General features: G+C 40.4%; 1 protein-coding gene across 2 annotated transcripts in view; it reads right to left on the bottom strand.

The window, feature by feature from the left end:
• Positions 1-3617: 3617 nt before the first annotated feature.
• The window catches only part of uck2a (uridine-cytidine kinase 2a), a 42366-nt gene continuing 22462 nt past the window's right edge, over positions 3618-23521 (bottom strand). Inside the window, exons 5-8 of one of the 2 annotated variants that reach the window (XR_012101083.1) lie at positions 21564-21661; positions 11571-13285; positions 9021-9069; positions 6380-6454 (exon numbers count right to left, since the gene is read on the bottom strand). Coding sequence is in view for 1 of the 2 variants with exons in the window: in XM_073063553.1 (XP_072919654.1) it covers positions 6318-6454; positions 9021-9069; positions 21564-21661 (284 nt within the window). In the remaining variant the exon portion in view is untranslated. Of the gene's footprint in view, positions 6455-9020; positions 9070-11570; positions 13286-21563; positions 21662-23521 lie in introns of both variants that reach the window. The other variant, XM_073063553.1, reaches the window with a different exon arrangement.

Here is a 23521-nt window from a genome sequence, read left to right as displayed (position 1 = left end):
TTTCACATAACCAACTCCTAGGCTGCTGTTGGTTGCTTGGTACTGGTATAAATCCATATTTCAGATACTGTCTACATATTTTCGTTTGGTCAGCTTCTGCCATTTTTGTTTTTGATTAATAACCACGATCAATTGCCTATTCAAGTCCAACCCTAAGCGCTACAATCAATAAAGGGGAATATTATGACTTCATCATAACTCAAGCTGATCTGACTCTCTGCCTGAAGGTACATAAAGTGGGGCAGCCATATTTCAGTTGGGCCATGGACTAGAGAAATGTGATCAAGACCATTCCAAAGGGCAGATTCTGAACTTTACCCCACTGAATGCCATACCCTAATTCACAGAAATCGTGTCAATGTGTGATTAGAGTATGGGAACTAAACTAACTAACATTGTACCACAGTATTGAATGACAGTAATGATAGATAGATAGATAGATAGATACTTTATTCATCCCCATGGGGAAATTCAACTTTTTTCCAATGTCCCATACACTTGTTGTAGCAAAACTAATTACATTCAATACTTAACTCAGTAAAAAATATGATATGCATCTAAATCACTATCTCAAAAAGCATTAATAATAGCTTTTAAAAAGTTCTTAAGTCCTGGCGGTAGAATTGTAAAGCCTAATGGCATAGGGGAGTATTGACCTCTTCATCCTGTCTGAGGAGCATTGTATCGATAGTAACCTGTCGCTGAAACTGCTTCTCTGTCTCTGGATGGTGCTATGTAGAGGATGTTCAGAGTTATCCATAATTGACCGTAGCCTACTCAGCGCCCTTCGCTCAGCTACCAATGTTAAACTCTCCAGTACTTTGCCCACGACAGAGCCCGCCTTCCTTACCAGCTTATTAAGACGTGAGGCGTCCCTCTTCTTAATGCTTCCTCCCCAACACGCCACCACAAAGAAGAGGGCGCTCTCCACAACGGACCTATAGAACATCTTCAGCATCTCACTACAGACATTGAATGACGCCAACCTTCTTAGGAAGTACAGTCGACTCTGTGCCTTCCTGCACAAGGCATCTGTGTTGGCAGTCCAGTCTAGCTTCTCATCTAACTGTACTCCCAGGTACTCATGGCCTGGGCCCAGAAATGACATGATTTCTTTAGTCTAGATTGCTCATGACATGCCAAATACAGGAGTGTCACATTTCTTTTCAACTGTAAAGTGCTTCATGCAAAGTCTAATAGAACGGTGTGTCAGCAAGAGATGAGGTGATTACGTTATCATTGTAATCAATTATGAAGCACTGAGGATCAAATGCTTGTAAGTAATTCAGTTCTTCAATTAAGCCTGTAACCCCTCAGCTGCCCTCCTTGCTACTGAGCACTCCCACCACCCCATTTATCTTTATAACTCCTTTAGAAACTCCAACCCTCCCTGGGGTGGGGTGGGGGGGGGCAATATCATCCACTTTAGGAGCCACTGCTTTAGATCTAAAAAATAATTTAATGGCAAATTGACTAAGATCACAAATGGACTTCACAGTTATGACAACAGCTATCTTCATTATAGTGCTTTTAACTTGGTAAAATGCCCTAGGATACACCATCAAAAGTAGGTGAGTAGAACATAATAGGCAAATATACCAGGGACATTTAAGAGACTTAGATAGGCACAAGGCTATGGAAAAATGGATAGCCATGTGGGAGGGTAGGGTTAGATTGACCTTAGATAGCTTAATGGGTCAGCATAAACATCGTGGCTGAAGGGCTGCACTTTTCTACACTCTGTGGCCACTTTATTAGGTACCCCCTGTACCTAATATAATGCCGATTGAGAGTACGTTCATGATCTTCTGCTGTAGCCCATCCACTTCAAAGCTGAACATGTGCATTCAGAAATGCTCTTCTCCACACCAGTTGGGTGGTTATTTGAGTTACTGTCACCTTGAGCCATTCTCCTCTGACCTGTCTCATTAACAAGGTGTTTTCATCAACAGAACTGTTCTTGCTTATTGCATGCACCACTCTCTAGGGCAGGGGTTCCCACCATTTTTATGCCATAGAGTCTTACCATTCACTGAGGGGGCCGTGGGCCCCAGGTTGCCAACCCCTGCTCCAGAGACAGCTGAGCATGAAAATCCCACATCAGCAGATTCAGATCACTCTGTCTGGCATCAACAATCATTCCACGGGAAAAGTTACTTACATCGCATTTCTTCCCCATTGTGATATTTGGTCTGAGCAACAACTGAACCTCATGACCATTTCTGCATGCATTGAGTGACTGAAGCAGATAGTTACTCAACCAGAGCAGGCATACTAAAAGTGGCCACTGAGTTTATGTTCTAATTTAATCCTGCAAATTAGATGATCAGAAGCTTAATCGGAATGGAAAGCCTAAAAAGAGGAAGAAAAGGTGAAGATGATTGTAGAGAGAATTCTGGAGATTCAATATATGTCAGCAAGAGGTGACGGGGAAAGGGGCTTGAGATAGAGGCAGTAGTGATCTGGTTAACATGAGAATAACAATTGCGAAGTGTGTCAGTTTGTTGGAAACACTCTCAGACGCTACAGCTACCTCGCACATTCAGAAACAAGTTTTTTGTATAGTAAGCTCTGTTTGGATGTTCATTAAGTATTGGATTTTGTTTTAGATACCACACTGCAAGAGGGACTTAGTGACCTACAGGTTGGATGGAGTTATAATCCCTTGAGAGTCATTGAACCAAACAGGGCAGGCAAGGACATGATTCAATCACACTCTTAATAACTGAATCACTCTGCAGGCTCAGAGAACTGAATAGACTACTTTAATTCCAGTTGCATATCCTTAGCAACAACACTGCAAAGTCCATGCAGACATATTATACATATTGAAATGGCAGTTCAAATTGTGCTAGGAAGTCCCTTACCCCATTGTGCTCACACCTCTACTGTATCAATTGTCTTCAGACATGACTTTTCTAGGAATTACTGCTTTGCTGATAAGTGGGTCTCATTCCCGATTGCTTTAGATAGTAACTTTTTTTTTGACATAGCTATCTGTGAGCAGGGTGATCAAGCTTACACAATATTGTCGAACATTTTGGGTGCAACAATTTTACATTTGAAGCAGCCTTGCATTTATCAGTTGCTTTAACTATCCAAAATAAATGTTCAAAGCTGAAGGAATTATTTGTGGAAAAACACATGCAGTGTGAAGCAAATGAGCAGCTCAGATCTGTAAATTACCTTTTACAGATCGAAGAAAACAGAAGTGATATTTTCCTAAACTTGCAAATCTTTCCACCTGCTCACTGAAGTTCCCATGGAAATGAAACCTTTGACCTCACTGTGATTGCATCTTTAACACCTGCTGATAGACCAGGAAAAATGTAAAGAAGGGAAGTCAATAATAATTACCTGGAAGTAATGAAAATGTCTTAAACCCATTTCATCTGTTAAATATTGTAAGCTTTCTTATGTTTAACTTGGCAAAATGTAGGAATCCAAAACAAAATTGCTGGTGGTATCAATTAAGGACATATACAACACTTATTCATTTTTCTTTGAAAATATCAAAAGGTTTTCTTTGAAACAAGCTTCTTGTTGACAACAGAATCTATTACTGCATGTAAGTGATAAGTCAATATGTTCAGGTTAAAAATGACATTCAAAATTCATTTACTATATAAAATTCATATTTTATTCAAGCTTAGTGAGTCATTCCTTCAGCTTTTCACACTCTGTGGTTGGAGACTAACATACAGTACATGGAAAAACTATGTAGGTGTGAAACAAAAAGTAAAATTCAACTTTTCCTGCAACAAAAAGTTACCTGCATCGTTACAAAAGCAAGAAAGGACCATTTTGGTCAAACAGAACAGCAGGCTAATAAATTTCTTTTTCAAGTTTAAATCTCCTTTACAGTAGTAGCAGGTGTAACCAGAAGATGCACAACATTTTGCAAGCAGACCAAAACAATATAAAATTCGTCCATCAAACAGAAAATTTGACAAAATATGATCGTACTGGTCCTTAGTAATGAACAGTAAAAGAATTACCAACTTTCCAGTTTTAGGCTTTTGCATCAGCCATCATCAATACTTGCATTAACAGTAGACTGTACACTGCTGGCTTTCCCTAGTCAGTAACTTGTAAATACCATGCAGGGTTGGTATCCAATGCTAACTTAAATTCCTCCAAACCCCCCTCAAAAAAAAACACTCCAGAAGAGGCTTAATGCAACTCATGTGTATTAAATAAACCGAAATGCAGCTCTGCAAAAAAAAAAAAGTGCTGCTTTATCCTGGAACAGGTTACATAAAGTTTTAAAATGGATCAAAGCAGGACATGCATTGCAGCTTTTTTTTTAAAGAAAAGCTATTTTACAGCAATCCAGTTAAATGATTGAGTTTAAAATGAATACTGGTATGAAAAGAAGCTTTAAACACTATAAAGTAAATAAGCAAAGTCAGATGTACAATCGGGATTAAATTAGAAAGTCAATCAGCATCTAAGTAAAAAATTTGCTTTGGGTGCAACCTTTCATCAGAACCAGGAATTGGAAACAGCAATAAATGGATTTAGTAGACAAAACTGACAGACAGATCACATGGAAAACAAGTAATTTTGCATCAGCTTCTTTATTTGATGGCCTTAACAGAAGCAACTTTCTCCCAGTTTTGATGGGAAGTCTTCACCTGAAATTGTAATCTGAAAAGTGGTCTAGGAACTTTCTCATGCTTGGACGTACAAAGTAGTTAAGAAAAATGAAGAGAAACATAAACCCTGAGGTGTAGGACTAGTGGGAAACACCTTAAATGTTTACAAACAAAGACTACCATCAGGATATTGAACTAAATTACAGGCTTAAAAGACCTACATTTTACAATGGGGGGGGGGGGGGGGGGAAATAAATGTGGTCCAGCAGGTTGAGCAGGGATAAAGTGAAGAAACTCCGACTTTTCCCAGAAGTGTTGCTTGTGTAACATTTTAAAGCTGAGCTCACTAAGAATTCCAATATCCTTCCCACTTGGTCATGCAAGTTCTACAAGTCCAACTCCATCTTTTTTCAGAGGGTCTATAATTTATGTAAAAAAATCATCCTCTGGCACATCAGGTTAGAAGATAAAGCCATTCAGTGCAATTAAATACAGTACAGTGGATTCTGGTTAATTGGGACACATTGGGACCAGTATATTTTGGCCCAATTAAGCTGCTGCCCCAATTAGCTAGTTTCATAAAAGTAGCTAAAAAGGTATAAAAAGACTGACTACCAGTTAAAGAGTAACAAATTATGTATTTAAATGAAATACAGAACAAATTAGAACACTACCAATAACACTACAGTACTTTGAAAGGTGTATTAGTTTATCGATTGAGGAATTAATCCGGTGTTCGCTATCGTGTTCGTTTGAATGACTGTACATGAACAAAATCAGCACAGATACCCAGTACAGATAATGGACTGCCTGTATACAATGCTTTCAATGATTGCATCTGCCAAATCTTCATTTTTATTGTAACATTCAAGATGATTGTCGATACCATCAAGTTCTTCATGGTTTCTAACCTGAAGTAGTGAAATTATTTCATTTTCACTTTCGGCCATTTCTGGCATCTCCTAGCCTAAACGCTTGAAGCAACAGTGAGCAAAACAGCTCTGAATTGTTTTGCTGCTTATTTTTCCAGTAACAATCAGTGACAAAAATCTCTGCTTTTTGAACACAAACACACGCAACTGGCACCAGTTAAAAATTGTTCACTCTAAGCATGGTGTAGTGTTTAATGGACACACAAGTGCACACGACTGATGTTGGTTAGAAATTGTTCAGCAACAATTGCAATTAAGTGGCACAGTGTCTCAAGTAAATTAAGGGAAAGGGAATCCCAGCTATTTTCTCTATTAGTTTTGTCCTTTTAGAGTGTCCCAAATAAGCGGCTGGCCCAATTAACTGGAATCCACTGCATTAATATGCTGCACAGGCATTAATACCTGGCATTATTTGTAACATTGAAATTGTTCCCAGTATATTTCTCAAATCAAAGCTAACCTATAAAAGGACAACATTTGTCTTATTATATACATTTCCATCTAAACACAGACGTCCTTTGTTGGATTGCAATTCTTTGATAAAAGACAATTGCTTGAGCATGAACATTTAAGAACTCAAAAGGCAGGATGTCACTCTTAAGTTACACAACAAACAAAATAAAATTGGCAAATTAAATACTTCAGGAAAAATTCCATTTTGGTGGCAGAAGTTAAGTTTGCTTTGAACAATGCTATAAAACCTTGGCAGCTTTCCCTTTTCCCCAAACAGTAAATGGTAAGGTCATGCTAAACTTCATGGCAAGATTTCACTCTCCTCAATCTTCAGTCAGTGTGGTCTGCTATTGGAATCAGAAGAGTCCCTCTTGCATGGTGTGCTATATCCATTCAAACAGCCATTTTGGCGCTTGCTCAGTCCACCGTTGAGAAGGTCTTGAATGTGTTGCACTATCAAATTTATGGCAACTGGCATGAAGGAGAAAGACAAGAATTATTTCAGCAGATTAAACAAATACATGTGACTATATTTAACAGACTTTAAAAGACTTCTTATGCCAGCACTCCCTATTCCCACAGATTCACCTTGCTAGGAAAAACTTTAAATAAATAGTTTTCCAATTTGCACTTCTCTTTAAAATATAATTTATGTTTTAATATTTCAGGATCAGTGGCTAAATTACTACTGATCGCTGCAATTTGACATTGAGTCTATAATTAAGTAACAACAACAACCATGTAATGAAAGTCAAATCACATGGACAGGTAATATAAGCAATCATTTTCACAGCACAGATTCTAACAATTATTCAGAAACATTTCCATCCAAAATACAGCATTTATATTCAACAAGTTGTAGAATTTCTAGCAGGGTAGACTCAAGGTTATAGCTTGTCTGCCAAGTTACCTTTTGCACTGTGCCAATTTCAATGCATGCAACAGGCCAAAACAAGTTCTTTATTAGTTTACTGATATCCTCAAAAATCATTCCCTTACTATACACAAAGAATGAAGGCAATTGGAAGAGATTTCAACAGCAGCATCATTATATTTTTACTTTACTGTTCCTCAATATAACATTTCTAAACTTATTCCTTTTTTTCATTTGTTACATTTCTACCTGCAGGCACAATTCCATAATAGATCAGTGTATAAAATGAATATCTGTAGTAAGATACCCCTTTTGCTCAATTCCCTGATTGTGTTTTACTGAATCCAATTAACTGCACACAGACAAGTGATGCATGTCAGTTCTTTAAGACATCTAATTTCACAAGTTTATCACCTCATTACCATAGATACCTTTATTCAAAAACATTGCTTCACAATTAAGTTAGCTGAAGCATCAAATCAGTCAAGTTATTTGCCAGAAGCAGTTACAACTCCCACAGCATTCAGCTCTTGAAATGTAGCAGGGTGAAGCAGTCCAGAATCAGAATCAGGTTTATCATCACCAGCAGGTGTCATGAAATTTGTTAACTTAGCAGCAGCAGTTCAATGTAATGCATAATATAGAAGAAAAAAATAATACTAAATAAATAAGTAAATCAATTACAGTATAGATATATTGAATAAATAAAAATCATGCAAAAACAGAAATAATATAATAAAAAGGTGAGGTAGTGTTCAATGTCCATTTAGGAATAGGATGGCAGAGGGGAAGAAGCTGTTCCTGAATCACTGAGTGTGTGCCTTCAGGCTTCTGTACCTCCTACCTGATGGTAACAGTGAGAAAAGGGCAAGGCCTGGGTGCTGGGGGCCCTTAATAATGGACACTGCCCTTCTGAGACACCGCTCCCTGAAGAAGCCGTGGGTACTTTGTAGGCTGGTACCCAAGATGGAGCTGACTAAATTTACAATCCTCTGCAGTTTCTTCCAGTCCTATGCAGTAACCCGCCCCCCTCCCCCCCAACCTCCATACCACACAGTGATGCAGCCTGTCAGAATGCTCTCCATGGTACATCTATAGAAGTTTTTGAGTGTATTTGTTGACATACCAAATCTCTTCAAACTCCTAATGAAGTATAGTTGCTGTCTTGCCTTCTTTATAACTGCATCGATATTTTGTAACCAGGTTAGGTCCTCGGGGACTTAACCAGCAGTTTGACAGCTACCTCTTCCAGTTGAATGGCTGCAGTTTAGGGTGCTGGACTCAACTATTCCGGCGGCTGCTGAAGCTTGTTTAGTTCTATGCATTGCTAGTTTATATACACTTGCTCCAGGTGAAAAGCTTGGAGATGAAAGAGCGGCCATTGCAACAGAATCCTCTGCTCTTTGTGCAAAGATTGCCAGGGCACAATTGTACATGCAATTTGATAGTGACTTTCAGGATTAAAACTAGTCAACAATTTAGCACTAGCGATGACAAGGTCTTGTAAAAGGATGCCTACTCCTTCAATTATTCTGACAGAGTAGATGGCCGATAAAGAGATCAAGTAGAATCAAAGTATGAATGTGTCACAGCTTTCAGGTCAGATGCTAAGATTAAAATAAAGTTATCCCATTAACCGAGTTCTCACAGAACATAAAGATTAGCTCCACAGCACAGATTCTGATTTTTATTGGCATATTAGCATCAAGGGTATTGAAGTTAAATTCAATTCCATAAAGTGCAAATACAGAATTAATTTAACATTGTTAAAAAAACTGTCATTTCTGATTTCTAATAATAGGTCACTCATTGGACCTGCATTGGAGAGAGGATATGGGGGCAAGAAATAGTTCTCTGATGTAACCTAAAAATCATTATTTTGGATCACCTGGTTACCATCCTTTCATTATTATCAATGATCATCTAAGACTTTGTCAAGGAAGTTCTCGTTTGATGCAGTTGTGACTAAACACACTTAAGATTTTTTAAGAGAGCCTTTTGCAGTGCAGGCAATAAGCCAATGTGGATGTGTCAGGGGAAAATTAAAACACAATGCCAGTTGGCCAATCTCTTCCAAGGTCATCTATAAAACCAAAGTAGGATGCTAGCAGCAGAGGAATTATTGAAAAACTTAATTAAAAAAAGCAAAGAGAAATTTCATACCCAAGTTTTCTGCTCCTCTTGGAATGATGACATCTGCATATTTCTTGGTCTGTTTGAAGAAGCACATTTGGTACATCAGATAAATGATGATGATTTAACATGTGCATCCACAATAGATGAAGCAAGAGTAGATTAGCCAAGGTCACTGTTATTACGCCAAAGCCATAAAGAAGAAACTAGTAAAACAGACATGAAGCTTTATCCATTCATCTTGCATGACTTGTACTACTCAGTGAAGCAATTTATCAGATGATACGAGATACCTTAGCCATTCTATTTGCCAGGTACATTTAAAATTGATGCATACAGTGACTATACTTGGGTATGCTCAATGTAAAATAATATCTTTCAAAATTTCTTTAGCAAGTATCATTTACAAGATGACTTAACATTTTTAAACTTACTACATGAACTGCAGCATTTATGCTTACTGTTGCTTGAACCAAGGCATCTTTAAATGCAAATGTCATGATAAAGCTGCACAGACGTTTACATTTTACAATTACATAGAATTTACGGCACAGAAAGCTACTATTCCATTCAGTCAGTCTATTCCAGCATCTTGCTTCATGGAAGCCTCTTTTCTCTCTGTACATGTGAACAGTATCAGGATATTCCTCATATTTTGCTGGCCTGCCTGAATGCTGTTAAGTACTGTATCTGCTTTGCCATTCAATATGATCATGGTGATCTGTATCTTAACACACATTCTTATATCCCCAGCTTCCCTTAATTTCTGAAAATCTTGGTCTTGAAGTTGGTCAGTGACCTAACCAATGCTGGGTAAATTATTCAAAAAAGTCACTACCCTCTAGCAGAAGAAATTTCCCCTCATCTGTCTAGAACAGCAGGCTCTTTACCTTGAGATTTGGTTCTAATCACCCCAGCCAGGGAAAAGATCAATACCCATGACCTTATTTGTTAAGAATTCTGACGTGAACAGCTTGCATTCTTCTAAACTTAAGATAGCACAGGCCCGGTCTCTATAACTGTTACTTTAATAAAGGGAAACTCACTACCCAGAAGCCTTCAATGCACTCCCATCACAAGCACATCCTTTCTTTTTCACGGTTGTTCAGATGCTGTCTTATCCAGGCTTCATATAGTTGTAGCCTGACATTTCTACTCCTATAGTTAGTCCTTCTCAATAAAGGCCCACAAACTAGTTGCAGATCTTCTAAGTAGGCTTTCAATAATTTGTGAATGAAATCTCCACCTTATGGACATTAAAACCTTTCATACTCCCACCAATGGAAAAAGTGAAATTTTTTTGACTTAAATGGATGAACTTTTATTTTTCTAGATTATGTACTTGCCTACTCACTTAACCTGTCTACATATCCCTCTGAAGCCATTCCACATCCCCTTTACAGGCCACACTGCCACCCAGCTCTGCATCACTGTCAAACCTGATTTCCCTCGGGATCAATAATGTCTGTCTGTCTGATGTAGGTGGAGCTCAGGAAGGTGCATGGCATCTAATGGCGACTCCTTTGCTTGCATCCACACAAACAGCTCTATTTCCATCTTTAATATCCCTATTTTTCCCTTTCAGGGTTCTTTTGAAGACCCTGACCCAGAGTTAAATGCTGACTACGGTTCTTTGCGGGAATGGGGTTCCACGATTGGCCGTTGTTGTTCAGCACACCAAAGACTTGGCCCGAGAGTCTGGCTCGGATTCGGAAGCCTAGGATCTCGGGGCTCCGGGTACGGGCGGATCGAGAGTCGGTGTCACGACAGGAGACTTGTGTGTTGCTAGGGGAGTTGGGTTACCTGCGACTGTGTGCCTGGAGACCCTGGATCTTTAGGCACAGAGCTCAAAAAAAGCAACGTAATGGAAAAAGTCTAGCGTAAACCAGCGAGTTGTTTGTAATGCCTCCCTGCTCGCTGGGAAAATGGAGACACCTCTTCCTCCCTTATTAGGGAGAGAGAACTTGTGGTATGTCAAATACTGGGTGAAACACAAAGTCTTTGGGGTAACTGCAAGTCCGTGTCTTTGCTATTGCTTTGCTCACACTTGAGTGCTCGGTGGTGGGTGCCGATGCTTTTTTTTGGCAGTGGGGGGAGGGGGGTTGTTGGTCGCTGCCGCTTATGTGCGGGAGGGGGGAGCTGGGGGACTCTGGAGTTCTAACATTTAACTGTCATTCATTCTTCAGGGCTCTCTGTTTTTGTGGATGGTTGCGAAGAAAAATCATTTCAGGATGTATCTTGCATACATTTCTCTGACATTAAATTGTACCTTTGAACCTTTGAGAATTTATAGATTGTTAACAAATAGCATTCCAACACAAATACCCTATTCACCCCAATGATCAAAGCTTCCCAGCCCAAGATAGACTTGTTCATTCCTGTTTCCCTTCCATTATCCAAACCTCAGTGCATATCAGAACATTACCCCAATACCATGTGCTCTCATTGTTTTTCACAATTTTGTCTGTGGCACATTATCAAAGATCTTCTCAAGGTCCAAATAAACCACATCCACTGGTTATTCCTTATCCATTTTGAATAATTAAAAAAAATTTGACAACTTTGTCACACATAATTTACCTTTCATGAACTCACATCAACTTTTGAGTTTCACCTTGGAATAGCGGGAGCGAGAACCATTGAAAAGAGCAAGTCTCGTCGTTTGTAAGATGCACTTGGCCGAGTAAAAAGTAGTAAGGTTTAAGTGGTATTAAGTGGGGGAACTGAAGCATTGGCAAAAGGAGGCAGTGGACAAGGACCTGAAGGCCAGTTTGAATCGGCCGTTGTGTGAGTGGGCCAGTATAGGAGTATCGGTCTGTGCCTTCAGCAAGGAGTATAGATGAGTAGCAGGCAACAACAGGCACAGTTAACTCAAAAAAAATTACAGCTAATTAAATAAAGAAGGGATGCAGGATCAGGTGATCCATTGTAGTTGCATGATGTAGGAGCTAATGGACCCCATTGGGCATGTCACAGATCCTAAGGAGATGCTGGCACGGGCCAATAAAAAGAAGGTAGTCTTAAGCCGAGCAGCCATAGTGCGAATGGGCCAGTGTTAGAGTGGGGAGCTCAGACTTTGGTGAGGAGAGGCAAAGACTATAGGTAGAATTTCTCATTTAATTTTTCTTTCTTTCTTAGAGCATTGGGGATGCCAAGCAGGAAACCTGAAGTGTCCAAGATGACTACAACTGCAAGGAGTGCATCCAGCTGCAGCTTCTTTCAGACCTTGCTGAGGAATTAGAAGCAGAACTGGTTTTGAACTCTGGATCATTCGGGAGGCTGAGAACACACAGCCAGGTAGTGCAGGACAGGACTAGCAGGAGGATGAAAGGGGATAGGCAGCCAGTGCAAAATACCCCTGTGAATGTTCCCCTCAACCACAGATATACCACTTTGGATACTCTTGGAAGGGGGTGGTGGTGGTGGGTTAACCTCGCAGAGGAAAACCACAGCGGTTAGCTCTTTGGCACAGTATCTGCCACTGTGGCTTAGAAGGGAAGGGAGGTGAAGAGAGTCTAACAGTCATAGGGGATTCCATAGTTAGAGGAGCAGGCAGGAGATTCTGTGGATGTGGAAGAGACACCTAAATGGCACGTTACCTCCCAGGCGCCAGGGTCAGAGATGTCTCAGATCGGGTGCACAGTATTCTAAAGGGGGAAACTCAGCAACTGGAAGTCGTGGTACATAATAGTATTAATGACATGGGCATGAAAAGGGAGAAGGTCCTGAAGAGAATATAGGGAGTTAGGTAGAAAGACGAAAAGTTGGACCACCAGAGTCATAATCCCTGGATTGTTGCCTGTGTGACATGCTAGTGAGGGGAAGGATGATTTTGCAGAAGAATATGTAGCTGAGGAATTGGTGCAGGGGGCAGGGTTTCAGATTCTGGATCATTGGGATCTCTTCTGGGGAAGGGGTTACCTGTCCAAAAAGGATAGTTTACACCGAATCTGAGGGTGAGCAATATCTTTGAATGCAAGTTCACTAGAACTGTTGGGGAGGATTTACAGTAACTTGGCAGGGGGTGGGAACCAGAGTGATAAGACTGAAGATGGGCAGTTGGTATCCATCTAGATGCAGCATGTAGTGAGACTGTGAGGAAGAACAGGCAGTTGATAGGGCAAACTTGCAGTCAATGGGATGACAAGGTGTAACAGGGGTTCAATTTAAGAAGGGTGATAAATTCCAGGCTGGAGGTGTTGTATTTGAGTGCATGCAGTTTACAAAATAAGGTAGATGACCTTGTAATGCTCTTGGAGATTGGCAGGTATGATGTGGGTATCACAGAGTCGTGGCTGAAAAAAAAATCATAATTGGAAGCTTAGCATCCAAGGATAAACATTGTAACAAAAGGACAAGCAGGTATGCAGGGGGCTGGGGTGGCTCTATTGGTAAAAAGTGAAATCAAATCCTTAGAAAGTGGAGACATAGAATAGGAAGATGTAGAATTGTTGTGAGTGGAGTTAAGAAACTACAAGGGTAAAAAGATCCTGCTGGGAGTTATATACAGGCCTCTGAACAGCAGCCAGGATGTGGGCTATAAATTACAACAGGAGATAGAAAAGGCAATGTTACTATAGTCATGGGGGATTTCAACATGCAGGTAAATTGCAGAAAATCACATTGATGCTGGATCCCAAGAGATGGAATTTGTAGAATGCCTACTAGATGGCTTTTTAAGAGCAGCTGTGGTTAAGCCCACTAGGGGAAAAAGCAATTCTGGATTGTGTGTTTTGTAATGAACCATTTTTGATTAGGGAGTTAAGGTACAGAAACCCTTGGGAGGTAGTGATCATAATATGATAGAATTCAGCCTGCAGTTTGAGAGGTAAAAGAAAAAGTCATGTAGATCTGTACTGCAGTACAGTGAGGGAATTAGAGGCATGAGAGAGGAGCCAAAGTTGATTGGAAGGGGATACTAGCAGGGACGATGGCAGAACAGCAATGGCTGGAGTTTCTGGGAGCAATCTGGAACCTGCTGTATAGATACATCTCAACCAAGAAGTATTCTAAAGGGAGAATGATGCATTCATGGCTGACAAGGGAAGTCAAAGGAGAAGAGAAGTCATATAATATAGCAAAAATTAATAGGAAGTTAGAGGATTGGGAAGCTTTTAAAAAAAACAGAAGACAACTAAAAAAAGGCCTTAAGGAGAGAACAGGAAATATGAAGGTAAGCTAACCAATAACAAAAAAAAAAAAATGCAAAATGTTTTCTTTCGATATACAAGGAATAAGAGAGGTGAGAGTGAATATTGGACCGCTGGAAAATTACGCTGGAAAGGTTGTAATGGGGGTGGGGGGGGGGGGGAGGCAGAAGGAGAAAAACAAAATCAAAGATATAGTGGTTCAAAGTTAAGTAAAATAGTTATTAAATCTTCACTGTAGAAGACACAAGTAGTACGCCAGAAATTCGAAAGTGTCAAGGGGCAGAAGTGAGTGTAGTTGCTATTCCTAAGGAGAAGGTGCTTAGGAAGATGAGAAAGTCTCATGATAGATAAGCCACCTGGACCAGATGGACTACACCTTGGGGTTAGAAAAAGGGGTAACTGAAGAGATTGTGGAGGCATTAGTAATCTTTCAAGTTATAACAGATTCTGGCATGGTTCTGGAGGAAGCATTGCAAATGTTGCTCCACTCTTTAAAGAGGGAGGTAGAAGAAAGGAAATTATAGCTCACTTAGCCCGACTTCAGTGATTGGGAAGATGTTGAAGGGGTCTATTATTAAGGAAGAGTTTTTCGGGTACTTGGAGACACATGATAATATAGGCCAAAGTCAACACTGTTTCCCTCAAGCAAAATCTTGCCTGACAAATCTGTTGGAATTATTTGAGGAAATAACAGCCAGGACAAAGAAAGGAGAGCCAGTCGATACTGTATACTTAGATTTCTAGAAGGCCTTTGACAAAGTGTCATGCATGAGCTGCTCAACCAAAGCTCATGGCATTATGGGAAAGAAACTGGCATGGACAGAAGACTGGCAGGAGGCAAAGAATGGGAATAAAGAGGGACTGCTGGTTGACTAGCAGCAACTAGTGATGTTCCCCAGGGGTAGGTGTTGGTACTGTTTATTTTCACATACGTACATGATTTTGATGACGGAATTGTTAGGTTTTGTCCATGTTTGCAGAAGATACAAATATAGGTGGAGGGGCAGGTAGTGTTGAGGAAGAAGGGAGTGGGTATAAAGAGGGTCCTTTCTGGTTGGCTACCGATGACTAGCAGTGTTCTGTAGGGGTTGGTGTTGGGACCGCATTTTTCATGTTATATGTCAATAATTTTGATGACAGAATAAATGGATTTGTGGCCATATTTACAGATAATATGAAGATAGGTGGAAGGCCAAGTGGAACTGAGGAAGAAGGGAGTTTGTGAAAGGACCCAGATAGATTATGAGAATGGGCAATGGGCAGATGGAATATAGTGTAGAAAATTATATGGTCATGTACTTTGGTAGGAGAAAAAAAGGCATGGACTATTTTTGAAATGAGGTGAAAATGAAAAAAAAAAATCAGAGGTGCAAAGGGACTCGGGAGTCCACATGTCCAATTCCCTTAAGGTTAAGTCAGTGGTATAGATGGGAAATGCAATGTTAGCACTCATTTCAAGGGGACTAGAATATAAAAGCAAAGATACAATGCTGAGTCTTTATAAGGCAATGGTCAGTCTACACTTGGAGTATTGTGAGTAGTTTTGGACTCCTTATCTAAGAAAAGATGTGCTGATGTTGGGGAGGGTCCAGAGTAGGATCACAATAATTATTCCAGGAATGACAGGTTAATGTACACATGAGGAGTGTATGATGACTCTGAGCCTGAACTCGCTGGAGTTTAGAAGAATGGGGTGGGGGGCGGGATCTCATTCAAACCTATCAAATATTGAAAGGTCTGGATCGAATGGATATGGAGAGGAGGTTTCCTATAGTAAGGGATTCTAGGACTAGAGGGCATAGCCTCAGAATTGACAGACCTCTATTTCAAATAGAGATGAGGAGGAATTTCTTTTACCAAAGGGTAGTAAATCTGTGGAATTACCTGCCACAGATGGCTGTGGAGGCCAAGTCATTGGGTCTATTGAACATGGAGTCTGACAGGTTCTTGATTAGTGAAGTTGTCAAAGGTTATGGGGAGAAATCAGGAGAATGGAGTTGAGAGGGATAATAAAATCAGCCAATATGGAATGACTGAGTAGACTCGATGGGCTGAATGGCCTAATTCTGCTCCTATGTCTTCTGGTCTTATTACGGTCCTGGATATCCATATTTACAGCAAGTGCTGGCTGCTCGATGAACTCATGGTCTAACTTGACCTGGAAATGGAGCTTAAAACACAGAGTTACCTTGACACTGTTTCAGAGGGCAGTCACTCATTGGATTAACTCCAAGTTCAGACTGTGGTCAGGGGGAAGAGCGTGTGACTGATTGAGGAAGATACGAGGATCTGAGTGGTAGTGCTGGAGAAGCCTCAGCCAGTGAGCTTTTCCAGCAGGTCTGAGATTGTGGCTTGTGGTGAGGATTGCAAGTGGGTGAGCGACTGAACTATGGCATCATGCGTCAGGAAGCCATTCAAAAAGGGGGAGAGAAGTATAGCCGTAAGTGGGGATCCAAAATAGGAATATATACAATTCTCTGTTCCGAGGGCTGTGTTGTTTGCCTGATGCCCAGGTCCAAGACATCTCATTGAGGAATTTGGCATGGGAGAGAAGAGTTCAGTTGTCATGGTCCATGTGGATATCAACGTCACAAGAAGAACAAGGAAAGAGGTTCTTTTGCAGGAATTTGAACAGCTAGGGACTAAATTAAAAATAAGATCAAAAAATGTAATAACCTCTGGATTGGTACCTGAGCCACGTGCCAATTGGCACAGGGTTAATAATATCAGCGAGCCAGACGTGTGGCTTAAAGATTGGTGTGGGAAGTGGGTTTGAACTTGTGAGATATTGACACCAATACTGAGGAAGGAGGGAACTGTTCTGATGGGATGAGCTCCACCAGAGCCTCACTGGGACTAGGAGCCTGGTACATGGCACAACTAGGGCTGTGGATAGGGCTTTACACTATATAGTAGTGTGGTAGGTTCAACAGCTTAAAAGGTGAGGATAATGTAAAAGGGAAGGAGAGTGCAGGAGAGGTCTCCAGAATAAACAGCAAGGTATAGTTTATAAAAGGATAAAAATTTAACTTCAGGCAACACCTAAACAAAATTGAGAAGACTACTTTGTCTTATGCATAGACTGTATTATGTATATTATTTCATAAATTCTATTGTATTTCTTCATTTTCTTGTAAATGCCTGCAAGAAAATGAATCTGAAGGTAGTATATGGCAACACAAGTACTATGATAATATACATATTTTTTTTAAACCTTACTTTTCCTTTATCAATCCCTTAATTCTTCTTCACTAAATCCTGAAATCTTCACAATCTCTAGGCTTCACGAGGAAATCTGCAAATGCTGGAAATTCAAGCAACGCACACAAAATACTGGTGGAACGCAGCAGGCCAGGCAGCATCTATAGGGAGAAGCAATGTCGACGTTTCGGCCCGAGACCCTTTTTCTGTAGGGAGAAGCAATGTCGATGTCCATGTTCCAAGCCTATACGGATATCCGCACCCCTCTTTTCCTTTGCTACATCGACGACTGCATTGGCGCTGCCTCCTGCATGCATGCTGAGCTCGTTGACTTCATTAACTTTGCCTCCAACTTACACTCTGCCCTCAAATTTACCTGGTCTACTTCTGACACCTCCTTCCTCTTTCATGATCTTTCTGTCTCCATCTCTGGAGATGGCCTATCTACTGATATCTACTATAAGCCTACAGACTCCCACAGCTACCTGGACTATTCTTCTTCCCACCCTGTCTCTTGCATAAATGATATCCCCTTCTCCCAATTCCTCCGTCTCCACTGCATCTGCTCTCAGGATGAGGCTTTTCATTCCAGGATGAAGATGTCCTTTTTTAAACAAACGGGCTTCCCTTCTTCCACCATCAACTCTGCTCTCAAACGCATCTCTCCCATTTCCCGCACATCTGCCCTCACCCCATCTGCCCACCACCCCAGTCAGGATAGGGTCCCCCTTGTCCTCACCTACCACCCCACCAGCCTCCGGATCCAACGTATAATTCTCCATAACTTCCGCCATCTCATCTTGCTCTCCCTCCTTCTTTCTGCTTTCCGCAGGGATCCTTCGCTACGCGACTCCCTTGTCCATTCATTCCCCCCCCCCATCTCTTCCCACCAATCTCCCTCCTGGCACTTATCCTTGCAAGCAGAACAAGTGCTACACCTGCCCTTACACTTCCTCCCTCACCACCATTCAGGACCCCAGACAGTCCTTCCAGGTGAGGCGACACTTCACCTGTGAGTCGGCTGGTGTGGTATACTGCGTACGGTGTGGCCTTTTATATATTGGTGAGACCCGACGCAGACTGGGAAATCGTTTCGCTGAACTCCTACGCTCTGTCTGCCAGAGAAAGCAGGATCTCCCAATGGCCACACATTTTAATTCCACATCCCATTCCCATTCTGATATGTCTATCCATGGCCTCCTCTACTGTCAAGATGAAGCCACACTCAGGTTGGAGGAACACCACCTTATATACCGGCTGGGTAGCCTCCAACCTGATGGCATTAACATTGACTTCTCTAACTTCCGTTAATGCCCCTCCTCCCCTTCTTACCCCATCCCTGATATATTCAGTTTTTTTTGTTATTTTTCCCACCTCTTTTTTTTCCTCTTTCTGCCCATCACTCTGCCTGTTCTCCATCTCCCTCTGCTGCTTCCCTCCCCCTTTCTTTCTCCCTAGGCCTCCCATCCCATGATCCTTTCCTTTCTCCAGCTTTGTATCCCTTTTGCCAATCACCATTCTGGCTCTCAGCTTCAGCCCACACCCTCTGGTCTTCTCTTATCATTTCGCATTTTCCCCTCCCCCTCCTACTTTCAAATCTTCCTTTCAGTTAGTCCTGACGAAGGGTCTCGGCCCGATACGTCGACAGTGCTTCTCCCTATAGATGCTGCCTGGCCTGCTATGTTCCACCAGCATTTTGTGTGTGTTGCTTCAATCTCTAGGCTCGCTGTTTAATTTGTTGGCAACGTTCTCAGTCTTTTGACTTCTTTTCAAAGACATGGCAGGACCACATTTCTATTTATTTTGCCCTTAATAAATAAACCTGCATGTAATATATTTTTTAATTCTTTTAAACTTGGCCATAGCTTGTTTACCATACTTCTTCTGTAGTGTTTCACTTTACAATAATTAACTGATGCCTCACAGGTTTAAGATTCCAGTTTCAGATTGAACAAAAACCACTTTAATTTTTTTTTACATAAAATTATATCATATTATAATCCCACGTCCTTGAAAGTCCCTTACTCAGAACGATCAAATCCTTTCTCATTACACAATAGCAGATCAAAATAGCCTGCTCCCTTGTCAGTTCCTCAATAAAACAGTCTAAACAACTATCTTCACCCATCATGTCAACTCATTCACCATGTTTTTTGGTAAAGTTGGTTTGCCAGAATTATGTAAATTAAAGTGTCCATGTTTATTATTTTACCTTTGTTACATCCTACATTACTATTTTAGTTCAAAGGCCTTTATACACAATTCCACCAGCTCCCTCCAAAATGATTCTAATTCATTTCTGATATTGATTCCTCCTACTGCCTTTAAACCTTTCTTTAAAATTGGGCTATTCCACATCATTTTCAACTTTTCCTCATGTCTATAAGTTTATGGAATACTTGATTTCAACTCGATCACTGAGAACACTGAGGCTGTCTACAAGAAGGGTCAGAGCCCTCTCTACTTCCTGAGGAGACTGAGGTCCTTTAACATCTGCTGGACGATGCTGAGAGTGTTCTACGAGTCTGTGGTGGCCAGTGCTATCATGTTTGCTGTTGTGTGCTGGGGCAGCAGACTGAGGGTAGCAGACACCAACAGAATCAACAAACTCATTTGTAAGGCCAGTGATGTTGTGGGAGTGGAACTGGACTCTCTGATGGTGGTGTCTGAAAAGAGGATGCTGTCCAAGTTGCATTGCATCTTGGACAATGTCTCCCATCCACTCCATAATGTACTGGTTAGGCACAGGAGTACATTCAGCCTGAGACTCATTCCACCGAGATGTAACACTGAGCATCATAGGAAGTCATTCCTACCTGTGGCCATCAAACTTTACAACTCCTCCCTCAGTGTCAGACACCCTGAGCCAATAGGCTGGTCCTGGATTTATTCCCACTTGGAATAATGTACTTATGATTATTTAATTATTTATTGTTTTATATTGCTATATTTCTACACTATTCTTGGTTGGTGTGACTGTAACGAAACCCAATTTCCCTCGGGATCAATAAAGTATGTCTGTCTGTCACTTTGCAACCTTGTTTCCACAGTCGCTAAGAGAACATTTTCCATATTCCTATAAAGAATGGGTGCTGTTTGAGGCAGTCAACATACTTCAAACAAAATTAATAAGGTAAAGCTTCATAAGTATAATTACCAATAAAAAAATAGATTTCTGTAGTTTAAAATTTAGATGCAAGAAAGCAAATGTACCTGATTTGTGAAAGTATTTCATTATTGGAAAAATTTTAAAAGAAGAATCCAATTACCAACAGGTACAAGATTTGAAGCTCCTTGGATGAATGAAAATCATCTAAGAGTGGGAAGTTTATTTGAGTCAAGATTAATATTGAAAAATTTAAATGGTCTAAGCCTTGTAGCTTTCCTAAGAAATTTCTGGGGTAGGAAATGTATACAGTGTTTATTGTTATGAAAGAAAAAAAAGAGAATTAGACAGGTCAGTTGAAGTCAGTACTAACAAAGTTATTAAAACCATCGAAATCTCTCAAGGACGGCAAATTTCAAAATAAGGCTATTTTAACTTTGCATCAAAGATGATACGAAAAGCTGTGTCTGCATTAATGTACTGAATTTTGGAAACTCAACTGTTTTGATCAAGATTTAATGATGAAGAAGTGAACAGGATTCCAAATCTTGGGGAAGCAAATTTAGAACTTGAGAAAAAGTGCTGCATGTTATAAAGTTATGGCCATGGTAATAGAATGACAAGATCCTTCCCAGTCCCTCTCCCAGGAGAATAGCTATAGGACAGTTGCCAACAGAACAATTCCTCTCTGTAATAGCATAATTGATCTAGCACTCTCAGATTGAGGAGTCTCTGAAATGGTCCTGGTGAGACTGATATTTTTGTTATATTTCAGAATGAGTTGAAGAAAATTTTCTTTACCCAGAAAGTAATGAACCTTTGGAATACTCTGTTTAAGAGGAGGATTACTTTTTGAGTACATTCCTAACAGGTCAATAGGCTTTACGATATCAAAGGAGTCAAGGAGTATGGTATTAGTAGAAGTCTCAAAGTAAAAGATTAATCAACACTTATTAATTATTGAAGCAGACATGAGAGGCTAAATGGTCTGCCCTTGCTCCTATTTCTTATGATTATATGTTCTCAAGTAACTTAGTTGACCAAGTAACTTCATATATTTCCTTTTATTTAATTTCCAAAATGATTGCATGGTAGTTGTACAATTGTTATACTTACAGGGAGGCAGAATTCTTCAAAAGCTGGCTTGACAAATGTTATGTACTGTGTTAAAACTTGTTCTAGGTCCCGCTGCCTTTCACTGATGTCTCTTAATACTGAAAACAAGCAGGAGGTACAAAGTGAATATTCAGAGAAATCATTCAAAAATAATTTCTTCTTACCTTTAGTTCTACCTTTCTCATCCCGTTTTACTTCCTTCAAATGTGAATATCTCCAAATGTTTCATTATTTCTCATTCAAGAACAAACATCATTTACTGAAATTACTGCACACCAGTTAAAAATGCATAGATCCATTATTCTTTGGATTTTAAAAAGGAAATTAATTGCCTAACCTTAGGCTGTTGATTATATAAAATGCTACTGAATGACAGGTAACACTGGATAAAACAAACTTTTGAGTTTTATGCATCCAAATCCTAGAAGTCTTCCATTAAAGATTCAGTGGCAACTTAAGAGACATGGAAGAGGTATTGACAACAGACTAGCCAGTAATATAAAGCAGAATATTACTGAAATGTTGTTTCATTTTTTAACTGCATTGCAGTTGTAGTTTCTAAATGACAATAAACCGAAATTCAATTCAATTCAATACCAAAAGTTTTTTCAGTTATATAAAGAGAAAAAAGGGAGGTGAGAGTTGATACTGGACCACTGAAATTTGCTGGTGAGGTAGTAATGGAGGATAAAGAAATGGCAGATGAACTTAATGAGTACTTTACATCTGTCTTCACTGTGGAAGACGCTAGCAGTGTGCCAGAGTTCCGTGAGTGTCAGGGAGCAGGAGTGAGGGCCATTGTTGTTACAAAGGAAGAAGTGCAAAGCAAGCTCAAAGGTCTTAAGGTGGATAAGTCACCTGGGCCAGATGGACCACATCCTGAGAGATGTTGCTGAAGAGGTAATGGATGCATCGGTTATGATCTTTCAAGAATCATTTGATTCTGGCATGGTCCCAGAGGACTGGAAGGTTGCAAATGTCATCCTACTCTTTAAGAAGGGAGAAAGGCAAAACAAAGGAAATTATAGACCAGTTAGCCTAACCTTGGTAGTTGGGAAAGTACTGGAGTCTATTATTAAGAATGAGATTTTGAGGTACTTGGAGACTAATGAAAAAATAAGTCAAAGTCAGCATAGATTCCATAAAGGGAAAATTTGCCTGACTAATCTGTTAGAATTCTTTGAGGAAGTAGTGAACAGGGTGGACAAAAAGAGGCAGTGGGGCAGTGGATTTCATTTACTTGGAGTTTCAGAAGGCATTTGATAAGCACACTTGAGGATACTTAACGAGATAAAATCGAACGACGTTACAGGAAAGATACAGGCATGGATGGCAGATGCCGAATGCATGGATACTGAATGTTGAAAGGACTAGATAGGGTGGATGTGGAGAGGACGTTTCCTATGGTGGGAGTATCCGGAACTAGAAGGAACAGCCTCAAAATTGAGGGCGACCCTTTAAAACAGAAGTAAGGAGGAATTATTTTAGCCAGAGAGTAGCGAATCTGTGGAATGCTCTGCCACAGACTGTGGTAGAGGCCAAGTCCGTGAGAATATTTAAGGCAGAAGCTGATAGTTTCCTGATTGGTCAGGGCATCAAAGGATATAGAGAAGGCAGGTGCATGGGGTTGAGAGGAACGGTGGAGCAGACTCGATGGGCTGAATGGCACAATTCTGCTCCTGTGGAGAACTCTCTACAATCAGAATTTCCATTGTTTCTTTATGAATCCTCAGGGCAAATGAACGAGATCCATTTTATAAATAACACATTTTCTTTGCATCCTGTGGCACAGCCAAGACTATTCCGTATTAGGGCCTGATCCATAATTTCTGGTATCAGTCTAATACTCCTAAACTTTGTCCACCCACCTTCAAGGAAGGCAGATGGTAAAGTAGAACTTTTGAATGGGCCAAGTGAAAGATGGCCAAGGGCCCAAACTGAGCCGAGTCCAGACAATG

This window comes from Hemitrygon akajei, chromosome 12, assembly GCF_048418815.1.
Source record: "Hemitrygon akajei chromosome 12, sHemAka1.3, whole genome shotgun sequence".
In the NCBI taxonomy this organism is placed as follows: Eukaryota; Metazoa; Chordata; class Chondrichthyes; order Myliobatiformes; family Dasyatidae; genus Hemitrygon; species Hemitrygon akajei.
Note: the sequence above shows the minus strand (reverse complement) of the source record. Positions and strands in the feature narration are given on the sequence as shown.